The sequence below is a fragment of the Diadema antillarum genome, unplaced genomic scaffold, assembly GCF_040938485.1.
Source record: "Diadema antillarum isolate AM-2024a unplaced genomic scaffold, OU_Dant_1.0 scf00000162, whole genome shotgun sequence".
Lineage (NCBI taxonomy): Eukaryota > Metazoa > Echinodermata > Echinoidea > Diadematoida > Diadematidae > Diadema > Diadema antillarum.
In genome coordinates, this window is record NW_027271051.1 from 1,079,648 (window position 1) to 1,100,199 (window position 20,552).

The 20,552-nt window shown below is 37.1% G+C and overlaps 1 protein-coding gene across 1 annotated transcript in view; it reads right to left on the bottom strand.

The window, feature by feature from the left end:
- LOC139722230 (sodium/bile acid cotransporter 7-B-like) overlaps positions 1–20,552 on the bottom strand; it is a 64,718-nt gene that overhangs the window by 33,140 nt on the left and 11,026 nt on the right. The window contains exons 2-3 of the mRNA XM_071633541.1: positions 19,240–19,322; positions 14,173–14,309 (exon numbers count right to left, since the gene is read on the bottom strand). Of these exons, the coding sequence (XP_071489642.1) occupies positions 14,173–14,309; positions 19,240–19,322 (220 nt within the window). The remainder of the gene's footprint in view (positions 1–14,172; positions 14,310–19,239; positions 19,323–20,552) is intronic.

The following is a 20,552-nucleotide window of genomic DNA, read 5'->3' on the forward strand; positions in this document are numbered from 1 at the left end:
TAATAGAGGTTGGATAATAATTTATGACGTTCAGATTTCCTGGATGCAAGAGGCGGTAACTATTAACTGATTGCAGACGCTAAATTTTGCAGTACCTGGGGGTTTTGATTGCAGTAAAATCACTACATAAATGCAGAACGTGTGAGGTGTTTAGGTATGCATATATAGATTCTGGGCTTTTGTTTTGCATGTTTCCCCCTACAGCATGCAGACCAATCACTACCATGACGGGTATAGACTAATGGCTCTAGAAATTAACTAATTGTTTAACTTATCAATAGCATCAGCAAAGAACAATTGGCATTATCAGGAAAAGAACAATTCTAAACTTCTGGCAGGTGTCTGAATGCGCAATTTAATCTCTTTCATTGCTCCATCTAAAGTACATGTGGCACTCCATTCGTGAGACCATTGAAACTACTATAGGAGGTCACGGGGTACCTTCGTGCAGTGCAATTTGAGCTATTACAGTGTAGCTCTTTGTTATGATGACATGCCAGCTCTATTAGCACTCACAAGAACAATGCATCACAGAAACAAGCTTTGGAGCATCACTCTGATAAAAAAAAGGGAAAATTCCTCAAGTCATGATATATGTAAAGCATCTGATTAAAATGTAAGACCAAATGCCAAGCCTTGTGTGTTTTGCGATCAATTTACAAACAGCACTCAGCTCTGACTACTGCATTATCCTGCTAGCCTGTGTTCCAGACCCTGCTCACAATACAGTCCTCTACTAGTAACCTGCATGTGCCGGCATCTTCATGAAATGTTCTTTTATCGACATTAAGTCATAAAACATTACTCATTTGCATGTAATCAATGTTGTGTTAATAATCCGACAATTTTTTTTTTAATTGTTGGAATAAGGGGTAGTTGTAATTGCTGGGTGATTGATTTGAAGGCTTGAAACATCTATGTGAATGAACACAACTCAGTTTAAGTGGCACACAAACACATAAGATACCAGTTGAAAAGAATCACTACAGAACTGATGATTAAAAAGCATATTCCAGCAGCACATCAAGACCATGACTATAGCTTGTTGGCATTGATACCTGAACATTGATTGCTATGTACAAGTACTACCATCACACGAAGAAAGGAAATGAATGAGAAAATAAAGGCATAGAAGAAAATACAAGGGAAAGAAAATGGATGTTGATGTTGTTGTTGATAACGATGATGATGATAGCGGTGGTAGTGAGTACAAATGAAGGTTGCTAACCTTCAAGGGTCAAAAGACATATCATACACAGTTAAAGTCATGTATGTTTTATTTTATATAAAGAAAAATACTATGACAATCTAAATGTCATAAAAATTTAAACCTTTAAGGATTAAAAAAATTCTTATATGTATGAAAAGTAAAATATGTTTTTTCTTTTTCTATAAAGAAAAAAAAAGACCTTCTAAATGTCATAAAGATATGCCAGTTGGCAACCATGTATTGATAATACAGCTGGTGGAGAAGAAATATACAAAAGACAATAATAGAGGAGATTAGATGAAGACAATGACAAATAAAATCGATGATTGCAGAAAAGAAGCAAAATAGCTGGCAGAGGTAGAGGAAATGAACAAGAACAAGAATTTTGCTGTAAAAAAAAAATTATGATGGTAAAAGCTGGTTCCATCCAATTACATTAAAAAAAAACTCATCCTTGGGTTTTGTGGATATTCTGAAAATAGGGGGCCATTTTTAAAAGAAGGGCAATTCCATGCCAAAGTGGACATGACATCTAAAATTTCAAATTCATATTTCCCACGCAATTTTGGTATCAAATGAAAGCTTAAAGTTTGAATTTTATGGATTTGAGTAAAAATGTTTAGTTTTATAACATATTCGGGGTCAATTTTTCAATTGTTTAACTAATCTTATTAATTTTCAAAAATGCATAAATTATAATACAAATGTAGCATGGCCTGTATTCAATATTTGAGAAATAAATGTTATGAATTGTTATATTCAGAACTTAGTAAATATGAAAGAAACAATTAATTCAACATTTTTTTGGTTTCCATGATGTCACGCTTCAGTGACTTCCTAAAGATGACCTAGTTTTTTGTCCTTCCATTACCACAAAAAGAGGTCTTTTTAATATTCTATCAAAAATAGTAATATAAAAACCATAAAAATTTTCAGTGCAAAGCAAGTTTAGGTAGGCCTATAACTTGACACCCATCCATCCATGAAACCCCTCCTCTTTGAATAATTATAAATAAATTAAAAATGTCCTTCCGTTACCGAAGCTGGTAACGGAAGGACAAAGTTGTGGTAATTGAAGGACTTAGAGTCTGTTTTTAGCTATTTAATGTCCCTAAGATGAGAACACAAATGTGTTAGAACCTACTCTAAGTACCCTTGACTAAATTCAAATAACAAATGGAGCCACACCTCTTTCCTGAATGCAGGTCGACCCAAAATTGGCTCAATTTTGTAATTTTGTGTGTACAAACCCTATGGGAAATAGTGCTCTTTCATAAAACTCATAAACATCTGATAATTTTTTTCTTTCGATCACTTTGATTACTTGACTTTTGCCTAACTATGGTTAAAAAGTGGTCTGTGACAATTTTCTTTGAAAAAAAAACCATACAACAAAAGGAAAAAACAAAGAAATACAAAAGAAATTCAAGAAACAATAAAAAATAAAAGAATTGAGATTGATTTTGCAATTTTTCATCACTACATTCATTTAATACCTCAAAATGAAGATCCACACCAAAAAATGTCCGTAAATTGCTTCACATTAATATTCTATGGACTAAAATGTAATTCATTGAATAAGTTTGCATAATCAATTCATATAATTAGGAATTAGCAGTATTTTGAACAATCTACACTGTAACTATGGTCTCATGTAGATTACTCTCCAGGGTGATGTGTGCAGATTTTAATCACGATTTATTTATGCAAACAGTGTTAGAAATCGGGGGGGGGGGGGGGCCTGGGGATAAGCCCCCAAGAACCCCCCTCCCCCCTCCCCCCCCCCCCCCCACACACACACACACACTGTGAAATGAGTCCATAAGATTTGGATATTTGGGGGATTAAGCAAAAGAAAGAAAAAATATCACATTGGACTACAACGATTAACATTAAAGTTGGAAATAACATCCTTCACTGTATGCACACAAAGCTCTTTGTCCTTCTGTTACCACACATTAATGAAAACAATGTGTTGTAATTAAAAAACCAGTTGACATGTTTCAAAGTTAAATACATGAAAGTAAAGCTAAAACTATTTGGATCAAACTGTATACCGGCCACATATGAAAAAAATTATTAACCTTAGAAAGGTTTAACAAAAACTAACCATAACCCATCTTCCCCATACACTTTACACTAGACAATCTGCATGTCCTTCCGTTACCGTCCTTCCGTTACCAAGCACACATGGACATTATGTGGTCTAATTGAAAAATAAGTAAACATATTTGAAAGTCAAATGTATTCCATTATAGCTAAAACTATGGCAATTAGACTGTATACCAATAGATTAAAATAGCTCCATAAACTTCACAGAGTTTTGATAAAAACTAATTTGCCTGAAAACCCATGTCCATTTTCATGTCCTTCCGTTACCGACCTCATTAATATGCATATTTCATTACTCTTTAGCAGGAATGACAAAAATTTTGGTGGAAATTATAGTCTTTGGCTTTGGAAATACAGTTGTACATCTCTATACTTTGAAATGCTGTATCCACCAAACTTTTCTTAGAGTACTTTTTTAAACTGTGAAAATTCTGTCTGAATGTCCTTCCGTTACCGTGGAATTGCCCAGAACAAGAAAACAAAACAAAACAAAAGAGCAGGTACTTAAAACAGCGGTGCATCCAAATGCTTTATACTTCATGATTCATACATTGTACTATTAAATGACATTCCCATGTTCCCACTAGACATTCTTAATATTGCATGAACATATATTTTTTTTTGATTTTGTTGATCTGTGGATTTGATATTCTTAATTTCCTAACAAAACTCTCCCATTTAGAATATTTCTGTCAAATTTACAATGCAATGCACATTTGCAGTTCACATACATGGTTACATAATCAAGACAGGATAGTCAATATCGAAAAGATATCTCAATTTTGTGAACAACATCAAATCCTTGCCACCCTTAACAGATGGTCATACCTCTGGCAAAAAGAATTACTTTCCCTACCGGGCGGGCCTTTCATCCCTAGTAATTACTGATTTCATTATTTTCAACATTTTAGATCACATTTCATGTACTATAATGCAATGTTTCAAGGTATACAGAACATAACTGTCTGATTCCAGACATTATTTGGAATTCTGAAAGAGTCCAATCTATAAAGGGTACCCAAAATATAGCAACACTTGTCGTTTCTTTAAAAAAAAAAAAAAAAAAAAACATTTTTGGTCTCATAGTTAAAGAGAATTTTATCAATTATTATTGCTCCTACTATATACATGTACATCTACAATGCATAATTTCTACAACTGCTCAAAATATAAATGTCTGAATATCTCTTCTGTGCGATGTTGAAGCTGCTTTTGTTCGTGACGACATGACACACATTGATAAAGATAAATCTGAAAGATCTGGCAATCTAAAGAACGATTACTCCCCAAGATTCAGCTCCCTTTAAATTTGGCGAGAGTCCCTCACAGTTAATGAAGTTGTTCAGTTCTCCTCTTTTTTTTTCCTAACGACGACTTAGTGCAACCAGCCATGCAGTTCTAACTTCATTAACATCAATAAAACATGGCACCCTCACACCGCCATTAATCTTGTCCATTTACGGGCATATCAGCCTGCATGCTGATGCAATTTGCATGCAATTGCTTGTCATGGCATTTCTTTATTGTGACAAGCTTACAATATCTGCAGGTTGTAAGGTCTTTCCATGTTTGAATGTGCATGTTGTTGCTGCTATTTTTTTTTTCCTGTATGCATTTTTGGGCGAGTTCGGAAGTTCAATGACGTTGCCTTTTCATGATGTTACATTATCCAAGATACAAGATACATGATAGCCAGTAGCCTCTGAACTTTTTTTTTTCTAGCCAATTTTCCCTTTCTTGAATTTTAATGCCTAAAAGATATGAATCTGCATGGAAAACATACAGATGCTCACTCTTTAAAATTTAGTTCAACATTCCAGAAGGCCAGGACATGTGGATGAATGCTAATGGGATAACAAGGGTCCTCCTGAGAATACATTTTACATATCTTTCATAAAGGAAAGAAAGAAAAGGAAAAGGACATGGCTGGATTAACCTACCACTAACCAAATTAGAATGGCACATCAAAGATGAGTTTTGGAACTGGTTACTGAACATAATCAAACATATGGACACTAAACTCATCTAGATAAAAAAGGTGACATCTTTGGAAGTACATTGTACATCATAATGTACATAACATACTGTATTTGCCACCCTCTGAACCCCTGTCCTCAAACATGTAAACCTGCACTACACTCAGGGTTCATAACCCTTTCTAATCTTGATGTTATTTTGATGTATTTTGATGTAAAAGAAAAACTTGTGTCAATTTCTTTCATGAAGTCCAATTAAATGTGAGGCACTCTTGTCACAAAAAAAAAAGATACTATTACTACTATCACTACTACTACTACTACTACTACTACTACTACTACTACTACTACTACTTCTACAAATAATGATAATAACAACAATGATAATAATGGCGATGGCAATAATGATAATATTAACAATTAGAATAATAACAATCATTATCACAATCTAAATTAGAAGTAGGCATTTTTCTTGCAAGAGACAATGAAAACTCAGGAAACAAAGTTGATCTAAAGAGCTTTAAATACATCAAAACAAATTTTTGTTTTCTGTTTCAGAGTTCAGTTTTTCCTAATGGTCCCACGCACCTGCTTTGGTGTAATCTTTTACCCTTTGTTTGCACAGACCTTTGTCAAAATGTTTCTTTGCACAGGCTTTATTTTGCCTATTACTCTTAATCATCATATATCTCTATAAACTCTCATTACCTTTTGATCCTTTTTATCCCATTCTTTCCTCTTTTCATCTCCGTGGTCTCCCGTCTCCGTGTACCCACAGAAACCAAGTTCACACTTCTAGCCCGTCATTATCGGGCTAATGGGTGGGTATTTTGTGAGTGAAATAATAAATGAGAGCAAAATGTGCCCCTCGGGCATTCCTAGTGAGCACCAATGCATGGTAATCAATTGCCTACAGGGGGGCTGTGCCTAACAGAGTCCTCACCTACCCATCATGCCTGTCACTTGGTCTTTACCACAGCTCCCAACTTTTTGTGGTGGAATGCTCCTCTCCTCTCTTGGAATACTCCTTTCCTCTCTCCCCTCCCTCTTCCCCTTCTCTCTCCCTTCCCTCCCCCTTCCCTCCCCCTTCCCCCTCCCTCTCAACTTCCCCCTCTATTTCTCCACCCATGCGCATGCAATCTATCTTTCTTTTCCTCTGTAACTCCCCCTTTCTCACTTTATCTATTTATATTTTTCTCTCTTTCTTTTTCTCTACATTCATATCCTTATTCTATCTCTCTTCCCAGCCCCTCCCCCTCTCTTTCTTTCTTCTTTTTTTTTTTGCGAGGTCTGCCTTCCTGCCACGCAAAACTCTCATTAATCATACCAAAGAAAACAAACACAGTGGTCACTTGCTGCTGCTGCCGGATCGCTGGAGGTTTGGGTTCACAGAGCATGGCAGATTTGACTGGCAAGGCCGTTATCAAGCTGAAAAACTGTCTCAACTGTGGTGTGATGGAAGTACAGCTGGTGACAAGTAAGGGGGGGGGGGGTATGGTAACAGAAACTAAATAGAACTCAACTGTCAAAGACCTAGTAGCGCAAAGAAACATGGGTGGTTCGATTGAACCCATCTTGATTTGCTGCCCACCAGGGTTTATATTCAAAAATAATGAAATGCTCTCATCAGCCTCGCATTGGTGAATATGTGTATCGAAGTGCATGCACATCGCTAACGATCGACTCAAGTTGAGATTCATCGGCTGTGTGTGTACTTGCATAGAGACCAGTGATTAAGCTGTACACACTTCGTTATGGGGATTCTCATATATATCCAAGCCTGGCCAGTCTTCTTCCTCTATGGTATCCCACCTTTACCTTTTAACTTTAAAGGACAAGTCCACCTTCATATTCATGTGGATTGAGTGAAGGCAACAATATTAGTAGAACACATCAGTAAAAGTTTGGGGAATATCGGACAATCCGTTCAAAAGTTATGAATTTTTAAAGTATCTGCGCAGTCATTGCTGGATGAGAAGACTACTACAGTGTGTGATGTCACATGCGTACGACAATATAAGGAAGATGATACAAAGTGAATTTCACAAAACTTTACTTTTTGAATAAAGTGCACATTTCTTCGACTTGTTACCGACAGTTATATGTTAAGGATAATAATTATTCCCCCTGCCTTCTGAAAGAGAGAAGTTGAGTGTTCTTTTGTTACGCAAGAAAAATGGAAATTTGTTGAATTTTCTTTATTCTTTCTTTATATCGTTGTACACATGTGACATCACAAGCTATAGCAGTCTTCTCATCCAGCCATGACTGAGCAGAAACTTCAAAAATTAATAACTTTTGAAAGGATTGTCCAATTTTCCTCAAACTCTCACTGATGTGTTCTACTAATATTGCTGCATTCACTCAACCCACACATCTATGAAGGTGACCTTGTCCTTTAATTTTGAGGGCCAAACAGAAATGTAATGAGACATAATAGAAGGATTTTAAAGGCCAGAGATACTTCTAGAGCTGAACATCAGTTTTTAATATGTACAAACAATGACAGAACTGAGTGTAGGATACTGTTCAAGTATACTTCAAAAGTTCTGTTGGCTTCTCAAAGTAGCTAACGCTGAAAACTGGTATTTGTCCATCATTCATTCAGGTCATAAATACCTAAAAATAACAAAAGAACTCCAAAAAATACTACATGGATAATGCATGGCAAGGACAAAGAAAATATTGCAGAGAAACATGATATATTCACAACTTTATCCTCGGTGTGTGTGCCACTGTGTTAGTTTTTTAGTTTCAGGTGTGTTTGTGCTTACGTCAGTGTAAAAGTGCTTTTTCATCACTCTGTTTTATGCTGCAATCTGTGTCTACAAATAATTGTAAGTGAGTGTTTTTAATCTGCTGCTACATTGTATCTCTTTATACACATGTGATTATATTCATCAACATACAGAGTAAATGATACATGACCCTGTGCATCTACAGGTACATGAACTGCACTTGATGAATGCACAAAATGAAACTGAGTGTACTGGTGGAATGAGTGTTATCTAAGGTAGATATAAAACAACTCCTAAATTCAAATACAAGCATTTTACTCTCGCGTTCATTGATGCATTTCTGTTTTGCTTTGAACATTCTTAGAAGATCTTGCAGCTTTGTGAGCACATGGTGTTTTCTTTTGATGATGTGGGATAAGTCCAATACATAAAAAAAAAGAAAATAGATTCATCTTTATTAAACTTTCAATTTGATATTACGATATAATGAATTTATCAACTCTTTTGGTCAATACGTGAAGGGAGGTTTGAGGGGTGGGGGGGGGGAGGAAAAGAGAGGATATGTGTGAATGCATGTATTGCTCACTCGCTCTATCACAACCCTCTGCTCTTGTTTGTGGCAGATAATCCATGTTTTATGTGTATCTTTTTACACCTCTGCATTATTTTCATCGATTATATTAAACTGCAATGCTAACTTGAGCAGAATCTTGAAGAACATATCCAAGATGTGCCATGCTCAAAATACTTTATAGTATTTTGAAAGTAGCATTACAGCATGAAGCCTACAATGATTCTTTCAAAGGGTCCATTTGAAAACAAAATCAGAAAACGTATACTGTATTATTCATGTTTTTTACGAACTTTTTTTTCACATGGTTCCACTGGCTCTAAAACTTCACTTTAACAGTGCTCAAGTATCTTTTTTCCAATGCATTTCTTTTTTCCTATATAACAATAACATGCTTCAGGCAGGCTTACGAAAATTAATTCTAAATTCTTAATGAGAGTCCTTGTGCACTAGAATTTCATAAATCAATAATCTATTTGAAAAGTCAACATGTGGGTAGATAATGAAATCAATTGAATTATTCATTGGTAAGCTATTGCGAGTCAGTGGCTGAAATCGGGATGTGATAAAAAAATAGCTTGGCGATATCTGCTAAACACTTAAAGCTTGATTTCGCTTAAAAACAGGTATAAAAGATATTCTAGCATTACTTAAAGCCTTGTACTGCTAAAACTGCATTTGGCACACATGCACACAAACAAACACAAACAACAAAGTCAACACACCCCTCGGGTTTGTTTATATTTTGTCTAGATTTTTAAAAATACATGAATTGAACTTGCAATGTCACTGCACTGTTGGTTGCGCGTCTGTTCCCAAGTTACGACGCCAACATATGAGTCGGCCTGAAGATTTACTGATCAATGATGTTGTAATTTTGTGTAACCATAGCATCCCCTCCTGTGTAAGGTGAAAATCACAGTCCCTTGAATGGGAACAAAAAATATCATGTACAGTATACATAGAGATTCTTTGTGTGGGACTGTCACAACTCATACACACATCGTGCACGCGCACACAAACACACACACACACACAATCCTGCTTCTCGCAAAGCACAGACTACAGATATACAGTATTTAATCTAATCCATCCTATACACACTAAAATTGGAAACAGACAAATGATACTCTGTGGTTTGCTCAATGTGATTAGCAGCATGACACAGTCAACTGATTTTCTTGATTTTCTTGATTTTCTTGTTTAAACTGTATACCACTGCTCTTCTCAAAATAAACAAGGAAAAGTAGAAATTACGCGGTGCGTAAAATATGTCCCCGCCGGAAGTAGCATTTAGTAGCAAAATGTACAATATCGGTAAAAAATCAAGGTCAAAGGTCAAAGAAGTCAAAGGTCAAAATTCTGTGTAGAAGTTTTGAAGCCCTCACCTAGTGCCATCACATAAAGCAAACGGAATCGAAATCGGGTTAGAAATGGCGAAGGAGTAGCATTTTGTAGCCAATGTACAATATAGGTCAAAAATCAAGGTCAAAGGTCAAAGAAGTCAAAGGTCAAAATTCTGTGTAGAAGTTTTGAAGCCCTCACCTAGTGCCATCACATAAAGCAAACGGAATCGAAATCGGGTTAGAAATGGCGAAGGAGTAGCATTTTGTAGCCAATGTACAATATAGGTCAAAAATCAAGGTCAAAGGTCAAAGAAGTCAAAGGTCAAAATTATGTGTAGAAGTTTTGAAGCCCTCACCTAGTGCCATCACATAAAGTAAACGGAATCGAAATCGGGTTAGAAATGGCGAAGGAGTAGCATTTTGTAGCCAATGTACAATATAGGTCAAAAATCAAGGTCAAAGGTCGAAGAAGTCAAAGGTCAAAATTCTGTGTAGAAGTTTTGAAGCCCTCACCTAGTGCCATCACATAAAGCAAACGGAATCGAAATCGGGTTAGAAATGGCGAAGGAGTAGCATTTTGTAGCCAATGTACAATATAGGTCAAAAATCAAGGTCAAAGGTCAAAGAAGTCAAAGGTCAAAATTCTGTGTAGAAGTTTTGAAGCCCTCACCTAGTGCCATCACGTAAAGCAAACGGAATCGAAATCGGGTTAGAAATGGCGAAGGAGTAGCATTTTGAAGCAAAATGTACAATATAGGTCAAAGGTCAAGGTCAAAGGTCACAACTGAAATTCTGTGTAGAAGTTTCAAAGCTCCCATGTAGTGCTATCATATAAAGCAAACAGAATTAAAATTGGCTCATAAATGACAGAGAAGTAGCAAATTGAACATTTTGATCACACACGGACGCACAGACAGACGGACGGACGGACAGACAGACACACGGACACACACACGTACGGAGCCCGTTTCATAGTCCCCTGCTCGAACTCGTTCGGCGGGGACAAAAATGCCTTGACTGATAGTACAGGCAGGAGTCCGGAAATGCTCTATCTAGATCACTGCCTGTGACGTGCTTCTGTTTAAATACAGGGATTCTCAAGAGGGTTGTTTTTTTTCTTCACCTATGTATGTAAACAGACAATATGAACATGAAACATGCATGTACAACATGTGATAAGAATGTCACTCACAAATATCAATACCTTATAATGATGTTGACACAAGTTGGATTTTGGTCGACCCCAATTGCATTGTGCCTCTGTAATGAGCATCTGTGGCATTTTTACAGCAAACACCTGTGGGGCATTTCATGAAGCGTTTTGGTCGGATATTTTTCTGACAAACTGTTACAAGCTACTGAAATCCTTGCATCTGATTGGCTGAGAGCAAATTTGTCTGACAACTTTGTCGGACGAAATGCTTCATGAAATGCCCCCCATGTGTGTGTTCTGATCTCGATAACTTAACGTGCAATTCATACTGACTTACACAAGTATATGAAAGTAGATAGGGAACCGTCAGGCAAAAAGAAGGTACACCTTGTATTTCATCAAATCTGACATACAATTGAAATACATGTAAGTTGTAGAAGTTTTAGAAAAATCAAACACTGAATGAGAAACTTTAAGGTGCTTTTTTTTCCTTGAGAGGTGACACAGGTTGCAATCACATCTGTAGCCTACATAATGGTGATGATTTGATCAGCTCACAACTTTCTTACCGGATATATTTGTAAACAGATGTACAAAAGACATCATGAAAATTATGTTTTTGGTTTTAACTCAATAGACAACCCTCCACAAACCCCCTCTAAAGTCATACAGCTGTAACTGCAAAGTTATTGAAACACAACACAACATGTTTGATGTGAAGTAAAAGAGTTTCCATTCCTCATTCAAGTTAAACAAGGACATTCTTTGAATATTTATCATACATCGTGTATCTTAGTCAATGGAGAACTTGTGAGATGGTGATAATGATCTACAGCATTTGTATAGTGCCATATATCTGTTATAGAAACATTCACAGTTGACCATGACATAACCACTTCCTGTAAATGTACAGTATACTGTAAAAGTGGAAATTTTCATGTGGAAATTTTCATGGTGTTGAAATTTTCGCGCATTTCACGCAACAAGAAACTTGCGCGAAAATAAAAGCACTAGATTATTTTTGCTTGCTATGTTCCAGTGGTTGATGTCTTGATTTCGCAGAATTAAAAACATGTGAAACTCTTCTTACCCAGCCGAGCGCGAAAAATTAGTTGTGAGAAAATATCCACTTTTACAGTATATGCCAAGATGCTACCAAAGAGCACACAGACTAGGAGGAAATTGTGGAAATGTCTCCAAATGAGAAAATATCCTAAAACAATTTAACGTGATTCCACTTCAATATCTGCGACATGTATATTCCAGTCAGGATTAATGAATCAGTACCCTATCTTGCATGATTCTTACAGTTTTGTATATCAAAACAGTCATTGAGACACGTCAATCATACTGTTCATCACACCCGTTTGCAATGATGAAGAATGGAAAGTGATGCTGCCCTCTAGGGACCTCTAGGAACCATGAACCACACTACCATGATGTAACTTAAAGGACAAGTTCACCTTCATTGACATGCGGGTTGAGTGAATGCAGCAATATTAGTAGAACACATCAGTGAGAGTTTGAGCAAAATCGGACAATCCGTTCAAAAGTTATGAACTTTAGAAGTTTCTGCTCAGTCACGGCTGGATGAAAAGACTACTATAACTTGTGATGTCACATGAGTACAATGATATAAAGAAAGAATAAAGAAAATTCAACATATTTCCATTTTTCTCACATAACAAAAGAACACTCGACTTCTTTCTTTCAGAAGGCAGGGGGAATAATATTACCCTTAACATACGTCAGTATCAAGTCGAAGAAATGTGCACTTTATTCAAAAAGTAAAGTTTTGTGAAATTCTCTTTTTATTTTCCTTATATAGTTGTACGCATGTGACATCATACACTGTAGTAGTCTTCTCTTCCAACAGTGACTGCGCAGATACTTAAAATATTCGGAGCTTTTGAACGGATTGTCCAATTTTCCTCAAACTTTCACTGATGTGTTCTACTAATATAGTTGCATTCTCTCAATCCTTATGTATATGAAGGTGGACTTGTCCTTTAACCCATTGAAGACGGTTTGATTTTGCTACAACATGCATTGCCCATAGATGCTTGCCCGAGTTCATCCGGGACTAGTCTTCAATGGGTTAATAAGGAATATCAAATGCTTGAGCATGCGCTTTCTCTACACTGACCCCTCTGTCTACTTGATACCATCTTCTTTTTTGAATAATAAGGCTATATATGGAATCTGTCTTACAAACTCAATACTTTCAGTAAGAATCATACAACACAAATATAAAGACACACAGATTAAAGAGGTTCCTCGTCAGAATCCATCACTAATCTCACCTCGGAAAATCAATTCATACCACAAATTATTAATATCCCTCTCCCTTAGCACTCCAAACTGCTACCATGCTTACATGACATTCAGTTCACATTTATGGGAATTAGCAACAATGCAGATGTAGCATCAAGGTGGTATGGCAATATATAAATATTTGAATATTATGAAAATATGGAATGAAATATAGATTTAAAACCAAACTGGCAAACCACTGCCTTAGTCAACTGAAGATGTTCATGCCAGGGTTTACCAATAGCAATACAAGCTAAGTTATAACAATAAAGGGACGCTTCTTAAATCTAATGATGAAGGATAATTGCAGCAAACTAAGTATGGGGGTAGGGTTATACCCCCCCCCCCCCCACACACACACACACACACACAAAATTTTGGCTTTTCCAAATGAAAATGGAAAACGATTGTACCAAAATCACCACAAACCCATTACTCCCCAAACCAGGGTCTGCCACAGATTCTTTCCTTTAAAGCAGGGGGTTACCATTGATCATTGCCCCTCCCACCCCTCCTCCCCCCCCCCCCCCCCCCAAACACACACACACACACACACACTAAATAAAAACATTCTGCAGCCCCTGGAGTATACTAGATGACTAGGGCTGACATCTGTGTGTAGCCAGACACTGGAAAGGCAATTTCTACTTGGGGGGAGGGGGGGGGGGGGGCCTTTAGTTTGTGATCCACTTCCATTATACACACACACATATTAAAACAAAACAAAAAATGAACAGTTTGGATCATGCTCACCCTTTGAGAAGCCACTCGTCAATGGCGGTGTGTGAGAGGAGTTTGATGAGGAACCATATCAGGCAAGGGATGAATGCTAGGGTGAAGAGCTGTACAAAGCAGTGCAGTCTGACATGTAGGAGGGCGCTTTTCAGGTCCTACAAAAAACACGGGGGAAATCACAGGAATGCTGGGTAATGACAATGATAACAATATGTATATTGCACAACTGTACATGTATTCACTCAGGGTGTTCAAGGCACTCACAGTTAAATATCCCTAAGAAAGTTCATTTACCCAGAGCAGGACATAAATGCAATATACAATTGTATCTACAATTGTACATTTCATGATAATCATCTTTATCACTTTCTACTATTCAGAAAAATGACTAAACAACTACATGAACATGTAAAACGAGGATCTGTCTACCCCATCTCAAAAAAAAAAAAAAATTATGATAAGTACTTCCCCCTGTATACAACATAACCTAGATAATGAGATCAATGAGCTTAGAATCACACACACAAATCAGATAGCAGTACATTAAACAATGCAAGACTTTAAATAAAATCATGCATAATTTAAGCACCTACTCAAAAGCATCAAATATTTTGCAGTGTTGATATTTTTGCAAATTTTACACTGGGCTAAACTTCTAAGAAACCAGGAGCATGCAAATATTTCTGCAATATATTAAAATGTGAGCAGAAATACCCTCATCCAAGGAGTTAAGATCCATATCTTTCCCAAAATCACCAAATGAAAAAAAAAAGGAAAAAAGGTGGAAGGTTAAGTATTCATGATGAAACAAAAATACTCATGATAGTGCTTTAATAATGTTAACAAGTAATATGCAATATGCATTTTATTCTCAAATATCAAAGGCACAGCAAGGACATTCATATAGATGTAAAAATGTGTATACAACATAAAGAATGACTGTTATGCTTTTACAAGACAAAATCTCCAGAATTTACATTTAATCATTTGCATGTAGAATGCACCATATTTAAGCAGGTTTCTAAATACAGATTGTACTGCCCTCAACTTGCTCTATAAATTAACATTTTTGAAGGATTGGACCAAATCACAAAACTTCAGCTCAAAATACATTCCCTACACTAAAGGGTTAGTATAATTGGTTGAGATGGGGATTCAGGTTTTAACTTTTTTCGCGAGATAATAAGAAACCACTCATATGAAAAATTTAAGAGTGTAGAATTCTAAAAAGGATTCAAAGCTCATTTGAGGAAAATCAGTTTTAAAATGGTTGAGATAGCCAAAAGCCAAGTGGTCCTAATAGTAGGTGGGTCACAACTTTCATTAGGACCACTTTGTTTTGCTTTGTTTTTGGATATCTCAGCCATTTCAAAACCAATTTTTATGCAATAAACTTTTAATTCCTTAATTCCTCTTAGAATTGCATGCTCTTTAATATTTCATATCAGTGGTTTCTAATCACCTCGCAAAAGAAGTTAAAACCTCAATCCCCATCTCAACGAAAACTGATATCTATTTGGGATATTTCCTCTCTCTCTCACCCCCCCCCCCCCCCCCTTGCCAACTATTTGCAATTGTTTGGTTCTGAGCCTTGAGTGGCTTTAGTCAAATGACCACATTGTTCTTAATTAAAACAATGAAACAAAGAAATATGCTACAGGTTGTACCTTTCAAAATATTGATTAGAATTCAGTGTAGGTTTTAATTTTCATCATTGTTCACTGTTATCATTGTTGATGCACTGTATATCATCAATATCATATGATATCAAAGCATACACTACGTAGGCTTGGGAAGAAAAAGTCCAAGGACTACATAGAGTAATAATCTCTACACTCAGGCAACCAAGCATGATAAGTACTTGTATGGCATTGAATTGGAATATTTCATCTTATATATATTGCCTTTATAGCATTTACCTCGGGTAACAAATGCAAATGAATTAAGATTGCAATACCACAGACACATACAGATTGTGATAGTGCCAGTAAGACAAGGTCATTTATTTCATAAAATGTTCTTTTGGTACCTCAAAACAGTCATGTAGGTTACATAACAGTGACACTAGTTGCTGAATACGCTTCATAGTTTTGCACATGAAATTTAATATCCAATATAATTTTTCATTTAAAAAATCAGTTTCCCTCACTATGACTCTGATATGATATTGACGGCAATTCTGTAATCATTTTAGTATGCCCCAAAGGAATTCCGCACGTGCAAAAGCACTGTCAAGAGGTATCTAATTTGGGGACTTATGTCAGTGCATGATGGTGAGTGACAGTCTTATAGCATCACTTCATTTCTTTTAAACACATATTTTCATCACACTTCTTCCAATCTCTTAAATCTTCACCCAGTACATGAGTAAGAATTTAATCTTTCAACTGCCAACCTGTAGACTGCTATATTTTAAATGAATATAAAATTTAAACAAGGAAAAGTAGAAATTACGCGGTGCGTAACATATGTCCCCGCCGGAAGTAGCATTTTGTAACAAAATGTGCAATATAGGTAAAAAATCAAGGTCAAAGGTCAAAGAAGTCAAAGGTCAAAATTCTGTGTAGAAGTTTTGAAGCCCTCACCTAGTGCCATCACATAAAGCAAATGGAATCGAAATTGGGTTAGAAATGGCTAAGGAGTAGCATTTTGTAGCCAATGTACAATATAGGTCAAAAATCAAGGTCAAAGGTCAAAGAAGACAAAGGTCAAAATTCTGTGTAGAAGTTTTGAAGCCCTAACCTAGTGCTATCACATAAAGCAAACGGAATCGAAATCGGGTTAGAAATGGTGCAGGAGTAGCATTCTGTAGCAAAATGCACAATATAGGTCAAAAATCAAGGTCAAAGGTCAAAGAAGTCAAAGGTCAAAATTCTGTGTAGAAGTTTTGAAGCCCTCAACTAGTGCCATCATATAAAGCAAACGGAATCGAAATCGGGTTAAAAATGGCGAAGGAGTAGCATTTCGTAGCAAAATGTACAATATAGGTCAAAAATCAAGGTCAAAGGTCAAAGAAGTCAAAGGTCAAAATTCTGTGTAGAAGTTTTGAAGCCCTCACCTAGTGCCATCACATAAAGCAAACGGAATCGAAATCGGGTTAGAAATGGCGAAGGAGTAGCATTTTGTAGCAAAATGTACAATATAGGTCAAAAAATCAAGGTCAAAGGTCAAAGAAGTCAAAGGTCAAAATTCTGTGTAGAAGTTTTGAAGCCCTCACCTAGTGCCATCACATAAAGCAAACGGAATCGAAATCGGGTTAGAAATGGCGAAGGAGTAGCATTTTGTAGCAAAATGTACAATATAGGTCAAAGGTCAAGGTCAAAGGTCACGACTGAAATTCTGTGTAGAAGTTTCAAAGCTCCCATGTAGTGCTATCATATAAAGCAAACAGAATCAAAATTGGCTCATAAATGACAGAGAAGTAGCAAATTGAAGATTTTGATCACACACGGACGCACACACGGACACACGGACGGACACACGGACGGACGGACACACGGACGGACGGACACACGGACACACACACGTACGGAGCCCGTTTCATAGTCCCCTGCTCGAACTCGTTCGGCGGGGACAAAAATACTTTTTTTTGTCATGAAAGGGCCTGAATTCAGACTTTCGCCTGAAAACTGCTGTCTTGTCCAGAAGAATATATGTATTTGATTTGTTTCATTACATGTAGCAGGTTTACTTGTGGTATGATATCATATATTCATACCAAAGGATAAATTTGATTGTTTTTTATGTGTCTATAGTCTTGTCTTGAAGCAATATCCTTTGTCAAAAGAGAATGTTAGCAGACATAAACCCCATTGTTACACAACCTGGCAGTGAGATAGTATTAAAGCACATAATCAACGTTGGTGAAGGTGATGGGACAAACTATCACTTCTGAGGCGATCGGGATGTAGCTATCTTTCCGAAGCGCGCTGAGGAAAGATAGCGTACACATTCAGATCGCCGAGGAAGTGATAGTTTGTCTCATTGCCTGAAACTAAAAGTTGATTATTTGCTTTATATTCCACATCTAGGGTCCTAGAAATTCCCATTTTATTCCATATCTGAAACCGTTTTAGCTCTCTTTAGGTACCCTTAGGGCTTAGGCTACCTGTGCGCGTAGATGACAAAACAATGAATTTCCTGCGTGCACCGCGCGGCATTGAAGTGAAAGTGCGTTGCACTGTGTACTATCAAGTGCCCTAGGTCATATGATAGTCCACAGTGCAACGCACTTTTATTCCACGCGTACTCATCTTGCATTAGGACTGTGTGGACTGTGTGGAGATCAGCAAAACAAAAGGGACTATAAACATAGAGTGTAATGAACTTTTCTTCTCAGGTGATGTGATGGGCAAAACTACGCTTCATCACGTGATCAGCTCTGGACCAAAACTATCGCAACATTCTTAGTATGTGGAATATAATAGAACATATCAGATACTTCAAGCAACTATCAAATACCTGGTATGTTTTATACAGTTTGAATTAGTTACAGAACTCGTATGACTAGCTTTATTTGCTATAAGAAATGAAAACTATGTTAAGAAAATTAATCATAGACAATAAAGTCATAACTCAACTCTGTCGGTTTCACAGCCCTGTTTTTTTTTTGTGTGTGTGTGTGTGTGTGGTTTTGTTTTTTTGGGGGGGTTTAAGGGGTTTTTTTGTTGCTTTGGTTTTTTTTTTGGTTTTTTTTTTGCTCAATGTTATGTCCGTCTGTTTTTTGTGTGTACTCATGCCATACAACTCTCCTATGAAAACATATTCCCATTCAATTTTGTGTTTGTGTCTTATCTGTTTTAAGTGCTGGTGGGCATTCTTCCAGCAGAATACAACTATACCCTTTCAACATTTTCTACTTGTGCAATAGTATCATAGCTGCAGCTGTTAACAAATACACAAGATGTAATTCTCACAAAATCAATTTTCTGTCTCAAAGTTGATCACTTTTACATTTAAAGCAATGTGAATGTAACTCTAACTAAACTCATGTCAGCTCTAACGCCGCAATTTTCTCTCACTACTTAGAACTGTAACGATATTTCACAGCACATGGGATAGACTGGGCATTAACAGTAAGCATACCTCTGACTTTAGTGACAGTCCACTATTGAAGAAAATCAGGGACACTGCCAGATACTTGATAGTGATCTCTGGAGTGAGAGGGCCTGTAGAATGAAGACACAAATGCAGCATAAAATAATGTCGATATAGTAATTCATGTAAATGAAACTTGAAAGCATGGAGTGGGGTCCAATCATCATACATACATCTGGGTCAAGATACAATGTACATTGTATCTCAATAATAGGAGCATAACCCAAATAAAAACAAAAAAAGTTCACTTTTAAGTATTATGATATTAAAATGTGTTGTATATCATATACAGACCGCATTCACTAACAATATACTGTTGTGTTGACAGAAATTAAACAGTCAATTCAGGGCGGAGCCTACACACCACCACAACCAAATCATGGTCTTTCTAACCCAACAAATCACCACCTTAATCGAAAGATCTACCGGTAATCATGTTCGAAGACCCCGTTTACAGTGCGAGGCTCGGCCGTGGCTCGGCCGCGGCCGAGCCCGCCTTCTTCATTTCATTGTAAACGCGCAAAAGGCCAAATGCGGGGCCAAAATTGGCCGCACATTTGGCCACACTCTGGAGGTAGTCTCGGCCGCGGCCGAGCAGCGTGGCCAAGCCCGGCCTTATCTAAGTGTAAACGCAAACTGGGCCAAATGCGCGGCCAATTTTAGACTGGCTTCCAAACTTCTGCCCGTATTATTTCATTATTCAGGATATCAACCCTCTCAACGTCGAAAACTAGTATAATTTAAGGTGGTTTTGTCCTGCAAAGGATTTTTCCTTCGGCAAAGGCCTTTGCCCGAACGGCGACTTCGTCGCCACGGAATCCAGTTGGCAAAAGGTCTGAAAACCAGACTATACCAAATTGCGTCTGTTTACAAGCAGAGCGCCACTACGACAAAATATTGAAAGGTTTGAATTAAAAGCGTGGCCGAGCCCGGCAGTGTAAACGGACAAAATTGCGGGGCTCGGCCCCGCAATTGAGGCTGGGCTCGGCCGCGGCTCGGCCCAGCCCCGCACTGTAAACGGGGTCATAGTCAATCGGGATGTGGCTTATGCAGTGCTGCAGTCTCATTGGAAGTAAATACAGTACACCTCCACACGCACACACACACAAACAAACACACAGAATAGATGATACAAATGTAAGCACTTAAATGAGAACTGAGTAACCAACTTCTTTCCTGAAATGAGATTACGATATATATATATGCTAAATATTTCACGAGGTTTTTATTTTTGCGAATTTTGTGAGTCAGGCACTGTTTGCAAATTCAAAAACACGCCAAAATATTAACTCTGATCCCGA